This window comes from Mustela lutreola, chromosome 1, assembly GCF_030435805.1.
Source record: "Mustela lutreola isolate mMusLut2 chromosome 1, mMusLut2.pri, whole genome shotgun sequence".
Classification (NCBI taxonomy): Eukaryota; Metazoa; Chordata; class Mammalia; order Carnivora; family Mustelidae; genus Mustela; species Mustela lutreola.
Genome location: NC_081290.1, coordinates 280,473,073 through 280,482,225, shown reverse-complemented (window position 1 = coordinate 280,482,225; position 9,153 = coordinate 280,473,073). Strand labels below are relative to the sequence as shown.

Sequence of the window (9,153 nt, the reverse complement as noted above, 5' to 3'; positions counted from 1 at the left end):
TCCCACTCCTACTTCAACTAGAAAAGCTCATATCCTGAGGTTCCACAGAAGATTGCACTCGAAAAATACGTTGCCCCGTAAGAAATTTTGAAGACCACCAGTCTTTAGTCTTCTACCTGCTTAATCTGTTAGACTATTGGCAGTTTAAATTTCAGATTGCCTAAGTGTGCCTGTTAACTTCAAATGGTAGTGACAGGAATGCTAAAAAATTAGAAACTTCCCCACTAAGTTTTATCAGGATTACAAAACTGTTAAAACATTCCATCTCCATGGGAAACAGCAACATGAATTTGATGTCAACAAAAGAAACACAAAAGTAATCTCTGAAGTGTAGTTTTTTCACAATTTATAAACTGGTAAGGAAAATGCTTAGATGCTGTGAAGTAGCTGATCAAAACTGTGAGGCTTTCTCAAAGGTGCTCCTTTCTCTCACACAGTAGGTGGGAAACTAGAAACCCATTCAATTTATTCAAATTTCTTTCCTGGTTAAGTTAAACTAGGCCTTTCTCAAATGGCCTAAGTACGGCCAAAGCTGCCTTAGCCATTCTGTGGGGTGTGGCGCCACCTTGTGGCCACTCTCAAACCTCTTGTAACGGTACTTCCGGAGTGTTCTCTTCAGCGCTAAAAGAACATTATACTGCCTGAAGCCTGGGGACACTTGAGATGTTTTCAAACGTTGTCAGAGAACATGACATTCTGGTTTGATTTTATAATTTTATTGACTCTTTTCTCGTATCTTTAAAACAAAAACAAATACAGCACATGAAAATAGCATCTTATCCCGAAGTCTCAACTCTGCTGACTGCCTCAGAGAGGACATTAGAATTTCGCCATCTTGCGCCTCTAAATAACCACTGTGAAGACTCAAGTTACATAGCAAGTTCAAGTTTCTGCCCCCACCCCAGGACACACAGTAATCGGACCCTTCTTGCCAACTCCAGGGACTCCAGCTCTCCTTGCCTTCTTAGTTCTCCGCAGCTCTCCCCAACTTAAGGCTCAGTCTTCCTGATGACTGTCCCACAGGGTGGGTCAAGGCTGAACCAGAGATGAGCACAGTCTGGTGCCACCACCCACTCCTGTCAGCCACCAGGTGGCCAGCCAGGAAATCACTTTTGTCCAGTCGGCTGTCTCTATGGTTTATCTCCCACTCCCTCTTCATGAACAATAGATTCAGTGTCCCTTAGATTGCCTGAGAGCTGTTTTGAGCGGGACACACTCTCCTGAGCTAAAAAAGAAGAAAACAAAGTCGCTCTGTGGCGTTCCTGTCATCAGATCAAGTACAAAAGGGAAAAGCACTACTGAGACGCCTAGAGCTAGAGAAGCAATGCAATCCCCTCCCCGCCCCCAGCGGTCTCTCTAGCGCTAGCTCCCAAGGATACGACAAGGCAGACATTCTGGGGTCAAGGCGCTAGAAGGGGAAACACATTTATTTTCCCCTTTTGAGCTTCCCTGTTGCCCCAGTCTTTGCCTTCTTCTTAGCAGATCCCTTGGGCTCTGGCTCCTTGCGCTTAGCTGAAGAGAGAGAGCCAGTCACCTTGAAGAAATCATCCAGGCGACCCTGGGTGCTGCCTTGGCGGCTCTTGCTCAGCCGCCGGACGCCACTGCGGATTCGCTCCTCAGAGAACTGCTTTTCGCCACACATGAATTTGACGAGCTCCTCTTCGTTTGGCTCGCTCCACTTCAGCTCCACAGACTCTGGGTCAAGCACCTCGGGCTCCAGGAAGAGCTGCTGGGCCTCCTTGTGGAGCCAGTTTTCCGGCACCGGGTACTTGCTGGGGTCAAGCTGCCGCACAATCTCCTCGATGCTCTTGTGCTTCTGGATGAGGCCCACGGCCCGCCTGGGCCCGATGCCCCGGATGCTCTCGCAGTAGTCGCTGCCCAGCAGGATGCACAGATCTACAAACTGCTCCTGGCTCAGGCCCAGCTCCTGCAGAATCCGGCTCAGGTGGAATTCCTGGATGGGCAGCTTCTTGGCCTCGCTGGCAGTCAGGTGCCGCATTAGCACGGGGCTGCCAAAGGTCAGGCAATCCATGTCCTCGGTGGCCGCGGCGTAGACTTTGCCAGCCTTCACGAGGGCGGCACAGCTGGCCTCGGCCTCACTGGGCGCATCAAGGTACGGGACGCCCATGAGGCTCAGTAGGTGCTTGCACTCATCATTGTGCTGCTTGGTGACCTTTACCAGCCTCTTAGTAAACTTTTCCACCTCTTCCTCGGCCCCCGCGGCCTGAGCCTGCTGCAGCTGCTTCTCCGCCTCCGCCCGCCGCTCGCTGCGTTTGGCCAGCTCACCCGACTTGAGCTGCGGGGGCTTGCCGTCGAAGACATACACGGGCTTGATGCCGTTCTCCATCATGCGGATGGTGCGGTAGAACATGCCCATCAGGTGGCTGGTAGTCTCACCCTCCTCATTCTGCAGCACGTCCCCACCCTGGCGAACAGCAATCAGGAACTGATAAATGCTCATAGAGGCATCAATAGCCACCTTGCGGCCAAAGTAGCTCTTGATGTCATTCTCCCGGATGGCACCGGGGGCCACATCAGCAATCAGTTTGGCCAGGCCTTGAATTCCCATAGCAATATAGAGGAGGGACAGCTGAAAAAGAAAGGCGTAAAGTGAGAAGAGGAGGAATTTAAAGGATGCAAAGGATCACGCTGCAGTATCTCACCAACTTCGTGTCAACCGAACAAACTGAGCACAACAAGGACAACGCCAATATGGAACCGCAGAAGATGAGAAGATGAACGAGATAAGGTTGCCATTAGCAAAAAAAACTTACCCTCTAGCAAGTGAGGCCACTCAATTAATAGTAAGGCTTCCTGGGTATCGGAGGAAAAAACTGGGTGTTAAGAGGATTAAGATGCTGCTGGTGTTGAGGGACTTAAGGTTTCACGGATAAGGCAGCAACAGGGCTCGCACGCAGTAAGGGCTACCACTGGTGTGGGCATCGAGGACCCCACGAGTCCGGAGGACAGTGCCTACCCTGGCCTGAGGAACCCAGGGACCATAATGACAGAACCAAGCCCTAAAGGACAAGCAAATACTGGCTAAACAGAGATGACACAAGTACAAAAGCAACCATAATACAAAGCTGAATGTGCACAGTGGCCAAATAACAGAAGTTATCTATCTTCTTGCCAATTCACTGACAACTCATACATTCCTCCTCTGTACCTTTATGCCAGTCACTGAACACCCCCAACCCATTCCTCTGGCTCCCCGCCTCTTAGCAGTGGTGCCCGTTAGTTTTATGTGCCCACTTGGCTAGGCTGCAGCGCCCAGTTATTTACTCTAACACCAATCCAGGTGTTGTTGTGAAGATAATTTTGTGACATCATCAGTTAACTTTAAGCAAAGAAGATTATCCTCCATCGCATGGGTGGGCCTCATTCAATCCGCCGTTAAGGCCTTGGCAGCAATAACGTTTCCCAAAGAAATTCTGCCTGAGGGGCACCTGGGTGGCTCAGTGGGTTAAAGCCTCTGCCTTCGGCTCAGGTCATGATCCCAGGGTCCTGGGATCGAGCCCCGCATCGGGCTCTCTGCTCAGCAGGGAACCTGCTTCCTCCTCTCTCTCTGCCTGCCTCTCTGCCTACTTGTGATCTCTGTCAAATAAATAAATAAAAGGGTGCCTGGGTGGCTCAGTGGGTTAAGCCACTGACTTCGGCTCAGGTCATGATCTCAGGGTCCTGGGATCGAGTCCCGCATCGGGCTCTCTGCTCAGCCGGGAGCCTGCTTCCCTATCTCTCTCTCTGCCTGCCTCTCTGCCTACTTGTGATCTCTGTCAAATAAATAAATAAAATCTTTAAAATAAATAAATAAATAAAATCTTAAAAAAAAAAAAAAGAAAAGAAAAGAAATTCTGCCTGAGGACTGCACCATCAACTCCTGCATGAGGTGCCAGCCCGATCCTTTTCAACCTTGCCAACCTCTACAATCACCGGAGTCAATTCCTTAAAATAAATCTCCTTACATTTGTCCATATCCTATACCTTATTGTTTCTCTGGAGAATCCTGACTGATACAGCAGCCCTAAGGGGGACTGGCAAAGAACATACATGAACAAGAGTTACGTGGCTTTCTCACACGTAACATTACGGCTCAAGTCTCCCTCCAGTGTCCCCTCAGCACTGCACCTGGTTTCTACTCCTACCACGATGTTGCCAGAAATTTTAACTCTTTCCCTTTGTATTTTCTCCCCACCACTAAGTCTGAAGCGTGAACTCCATGGCTCCTACCTGACCCTCGGTCTGGATCTAGGAAGCTGGCAAGCTGGAGCTGCTTATTCCCACGTGGCACTTCTGTGGTTCAGGCCCCTTTACAAGTATTTCCTAGGGCAGTGCTTCCCGAACTTCGGTCAGACCCAAACCACCCTCACAGATTTTTTTCGCCACTCCCATCTGAAACCTGTACTTTCATCCACATAATATTTTCTTTAAAGGGACGTCATTGCTTTAAAAACGAAGGTAAGTTGAAAAAGAGAGCTCCTCTTAAGCAGTAATGCCTGTGTCATATCAGTTATATTTTAAGTGTCAAATGTGTGACTGCTAAAAAAGATTTTTTGGATGCCATTTAAAGTCATCGTGTGGGGCACCTGAGTGGCTCAGTTGGTTAAACGAATGCCTTCAGCTCAGGTCATGATCCCAGAGTCCCCGGACAGAGCCCCCCAAGCCCCTGCAGCAGACTCCCTGCTGAGCAGGGAGTCTGTATCTCCCTCGGACCCTCTCCCCTCTCGTGCTCTCTCTCTCTCTCAAATAAATAAATAAAATCTTAATAAATAAATAAAGCCATCGTGTGTCCACCGGTGGCATGCGTCCAACACTCCGAGAAAGATGACACCAGACCTTTTCGCTGCTCCCACTTTTCAGGATTTTTTCTAAAGCATCATAAAGCTACAATCCCCGCTTCTACTTAAGTCCTAACACTCAACCTGGTGTCAAGATCCTCCGTGCTCTGCTTCTCAACCTACCTTCACAGTCCGGGAGAAGCCCTGCCCTTTCTCACTGCTGCTCAGCCGTGCCCTCCTCCCGCCATCCTCGGGCTCCTGCCATCCACGGGTGCCCGGAACCGTGCCTCCCGCAGAAGCCACTCGACCGTCGGGTCCCGCCTCAGGCCGGCTGCTTTGCTAGAAGGCTTACCGAGGGCTCCGTGCCTGCCGGCCGGCCAGCCCCCCACAGCCCCCAACAGCGGCAGGCGGGAAAGGGGTCGAAACCAGTGAAGTCTCCAAAATGTTTCTCATCCAGGATCTTGGTCAAAATACCCAACGGCCCCATAGAGTGCAAGCTATCTCCCGCCTTCCACACATGAAGGGAGGTTAGGCGACCCGTCCGAGTCGCAGAGCGGGAAGGTGGCGGGCCCGCGCTCTAGCCTCCGCCCCGCGCGCGGCAGACGGCCCCCCGGCCCCCGCCCCAACACCCAGAGTGAGGGGGATCCCGCCGCCCTCGGACACGCTTCCCACGGGGTCTCACCTAGCCTTTGGAGCGCGAGGCCTCGACAGTAGCGCTGGGTCGCGTGCTGCCCAGGACGCGGCTCAGCCCCGCACCCTCCTCAGCTCCGCCGCGGATCCTGTCGCGCTCCGCCGTCTTCCAAAGCCCGCGCTCCCGTCACGTGACCGCCGCCGCGCACAGCCTCCTGGGAAGTGTGAGGTCGGGCCCGACCCCCTCGGCCAGTTTCCCTTGGGCCAAACAGTCCCGCCGGGGAAAGCGAACCCTCTCAGCGACTCGGGGGGTACCCTTGCCCCAGCTCCACAGCGGGCGCCCACAGGCCGTAGCCCCCTCTACGCCCTAACCCACAGGCCTACAAATCCCACAATGCCACTCGCGGGGGAGGCACTTCCTCTTCCGCAGGACAGTGCGCCTGCCCCTGCCGACGTGTTATTCCGGTGGCGGAGCGGCGGATGACCCCGTGCCTGGCAAGATGGTGAGGGGGTTGAGGGGCGTTCTGGACGGGGCTGTGAGGACCCCTTGGGGCCCGTTCCACACTCGGTTTCTCTCGCGAAGGCCTCAGACGCCCGAGATCCAGACAGCCGGAGGCTCCTGTATCCTCCGGCTTGGGCTCAGGGGCGGGAAGGGAAGCCCCTTGCCTGGGATTCGTTAGGCTGAGGTTTTGATCTCTTGACGTTTAAGGGGTGAGGCGTGTGAGGTGCATTGTTAATACCTTGAGCTTTTATCTCTGTCGCCTGTGATTAAGCTGTTATCTCTATGTGGAAACTTCTTCCTCCTGTTGAACTCCTACTCATCCTACGAGGCCCAGGGCAGATGTTCAACCTTCTTGGTGGTGCACGGCCGATTTGTCCGCTCTCTCCTGGGAGCTCCCACAACCTCCGTACAGACCTCTTGCCGCATGTCATGGACTTCTTTGTTATCTGCCACGCCTCCTAGTGACCACCATCTGACGTGCCTCTAGCTCTGGGATGATGTCTATTCATCTTTGTATTCCCAGTGCCAAACACAGGGCCTGCAATTGGAAGCCCAATGAATGGCAGCGATTGTCTTTATCATTTTGGGGGGGAGGGAGCCCATAAATGTTTACTGAATTGAATTCCAGTGTCTCCTAGAACAATGGGGTCAGTTTATTTCTCTAGAGTTGTTATGTTCTGGACATTAGGAGCGTTGGCTGGGGAGTGACAATGGAAGTCAACATTTGTACAGAACTTTACCGTTTACAGCCCTCCTTCCCAAGCATTACCTCATAATCTTCCCTGTAAGCCTGGGAAGGAAACAAACACTTTTTGAACGACTACTCTATGCCAAGAAGTGAGCTAGTTGCTTTGACGTTTGTCATCTTTCTTAAATCATACACCAACTCTGTGAGTGGTGTTATTATAACTGTTTTACTGAGACTCGCGTTATTCAGTAGAGCCAGATTATTAACTGAAGTCTTTCCTAGTAGAGCCTGAGATTCCATTAATAGCGTAGTGGGAAGAATACAGGTGTAGAAGTTGAGATTGGGTCCCAGCCCAGGCTCTGAATTACAGCAGAATTCTGAGCTTGGTGTCTACAGACATGGGTCCATAGAGTTTCTGAAATTACAGGCAAACTTTTTCTTGCTTGTGGTTTACCCCGGGTGAGGGTCCATACTTTATCACATTTTTTTGATAGTCATCAGTGGTCTCAAAAAATGTTAGGGACCACCGATGGATAGCCAATCAGTCACCTTCTGTGTCAGCCTCTGACTCGGAGCTGCCATTCCTCTCTCATATTGAAAAAGCAAAAGTTCCACCTTTAGTTGAAGATACCATTGATATCATTTCCAAATGGAATTGCTTGATGTTGGGTCTGGAGGATTTCTATATTTCCCAGGCAGGAACAGACCTTTAACAGTCCTAGAAGGAGGAGACTCCTTGATGACCTCATACTCCACCCCCCCTCAGATTGAAGTCCTGGGATTCTTTGATAGCTCTGATCTCATGCCGTCCCCTAGGAGCTCGAGGCCATGAGCAGATACACCAGCCCAGTGAACCCTGCTGTCTTCCCTCATCTGACCGTGGTGCTGTTGGCCATTGGCATGTTCTTTACGGCCTGGTTCTTCGTGTATCCTTTTACTGAGCAGCCAGTGAGGCCAGAACTAGCAATGTGGGGAAACTGAGGGAGAAACTGTGCTGGGTACATGCACGCTGCCGGTTTTGCTCTGGTGTGGGAATAGGGGGAAAGTAAGGAGGTTGGAGAAAAGCTGTTGATGTCCAAGGTCAGGTGCTGGCCTTATTTCCCAAGTTCAGGGGAGCTTACTTTGCTCTTCAGATTTCCAGGAAAGTGAACAGAAGACCTGGCTGGGCTGGAGGTTGGGGATAGGGGATCTGAAGTTGGAAAAGTGGCAAAAGAAGGGAATGCTAAGGCGGCAGGAGATCTGCAGACTAGTGTCAGTTCCACTGTCCGCTAGCTGTGTGACCTGGGGCAAGTGACCGAACCCCTCTGGGCCTGATTTTCTTCATGGCTGGTTGAGGGCTGGTATGAAGCAACAGAGTCAGGTCAGCTCTCAGGCCCCACTTCCTGGCTACCCTGAGCCAGGCAAGCCTTCTGGAAGGCTCACTGTGTACCTTTTTCCTGGCGCTGCACTGGCCAGGCTTCCCGTCCTACCCATCCCTTTGCTTCTCCTTAATCACCCTGCCAGTTATGAGGTTACCTCCACCAAATACACTCGGGATATCTACAAAGAGCTCCTCATCTCCTTGGTGGCCTCGCTCTTCATGGGTTTTGGAGTCCTCTTCCTGCTGCTCTGGGTTGGCATCTACGTATGAGCTCCCAAGGGTAAGAGCTGTGACAGGGTGGGCACTAGAGAAGTTTCCCACATCCCCATTAGCGGGGTCTTCAGGCCTGTGCAACACTTTGGTTAATGGTGACAGACTGCAGAGTGGAGAGGGATACCAGGCATGTGTGCCTCTTTACCTGTCCCAAATGAGGATCTGTGCCCTGTGTTGTGATTCTAAGTTCTGCACACTGTTCAGGGCCTTGATCGGGCTTTGGGATATACTGTGTAGGGCTGTGGGCGCAGTCTTCCCCTGTTAGACATTTGCCTCCTTGTATGTCATACACCGCTGATCTGGTGAGGCTGCTTGGGAATGGATTAAAGGGGGTCAGAATCTGGCTGCAAGGAGTGCCATTGTGGTCAGTTTGAATGTTTTCAGTCATTAAAATAAATCTTGACTAAGTGATTTAAAAAAAAAAAAACAACCCTAAACCCTTGCTGCAGATAATCCACCGAATAGGTCACAGAGAATCGGCTTTGGTGGCCCAGCTTCGGAGCAGTGGGCCTGTCAGCCCTTGCCCCAGGAGCACAGGGCCCAGTGAGAAGAGGAGGTGGAAAGAAAGGTCATCGGTCTCATTTTGATACCTTCTTCTCCTCTTTCAGGTTCCAGCCAGGCGGCTTCACTGCATTCCTGCTTTTGTAAATTAATTTTTTTACTGTTGCTGAAAGTGTCCCATCCACTGCTCCCAATAAAGGCAGATGTGTGACCGCCCCGCCCCGTCTGGTGCCCCTTCCGCAGAGGTGGGAGGGCAGTGGAGTGGTGCCAGGCCTCAGGTGACTTCCCCGGTCCCACCCCTTCCTGTTTTTCTTCTGCCTTTCAGTTGGCTCCTGCTGCTGGGAAGCCCTGCTTTCTCTGTCTCTGAGGGGTGAGGCGGGTATGCGAGGGGTGTCTGTCCGTGGAATTTAAAGCTCCGTGG

At 51.8% G+C, this 9,153-nt stretch overlaps 2 protein-coding genes across 2 annotated transcripts; one reads left to right on the top strand and one right to left on the bottom strand.

Moving 5' to 3' along the window:
• Nucleotides 1-700: 700 nt before the first annotated feature.
• Nucleotides 701-5,617, bottom strand: FEN1 (flap structure-specific endonuclease 1). Its single transcript, XM_059144160.1, has 2 exons — nucleotides 5,461-5,617; nucleotides 701-2,590 (listed from the first exon to the last, which is right to left on the bottom strand). Exon 2 carries the CDS (start codon nucleotides 2,567-2,569, stop codon nucleotides 1,427-1,429), a length of 1,143 nt encoding a protein of 380 aa, XP_059000143.1. The 5' UTR covers nucleotides 2,570-2,590; nucleotides 5,461-5,617; the 3' UTR covers nucleotides 701-1,426.
• Nucleotides 5,618-5,766: 149 nt separating this feature from the next.
• Nucleotides 5,767-8,949, top strand: TMEM258 (transmembrane protein 258). The gene is made up of 4 exons (XM_059144171.1): nucleotides 5,767-5,911; nucleotides 7,415-7,524; nucleotides 8,102-8,238; nucleotides 8,840-8,949. Exons 1-3 carry the CDS (start codon nucleotides 5,909-5,911, stop codon nucleotides 8,226-8,228), a joined length of 240 nt encoding a protein of 79 aa, XP_059000154.1. The 5' UTR covers nucleotides 5,767-5,908; the 3' UTR covers nucleotides 8,229-8,238; nucleotides 8,840-8,949.
• The last annotated feature ends 204 nt before the right edge of the window (nucleotides 8,950-9,153 follow it).

What these genes read in the sequence shown, in the direction of transcription:
- TMEM258 (XM_059144171.1), top strand. An exon ending in TTTACGGCCTGGTTCTTCGT is followed by an intron (nt 7,525 to 8,101) that starts GTATCCTTTTAC and finishes TCACCCTGCCAG; the next exon opens with TTATGAGGTTACCTCCACCA.
- FEN1 (XM_059144160.1), bottom strand. Translation starts at nt 2,569, where the DNA reads ATGGGAATTCAAGGCCTGGCCAAACTGATTGCTGATGTGGCCCCCGGT.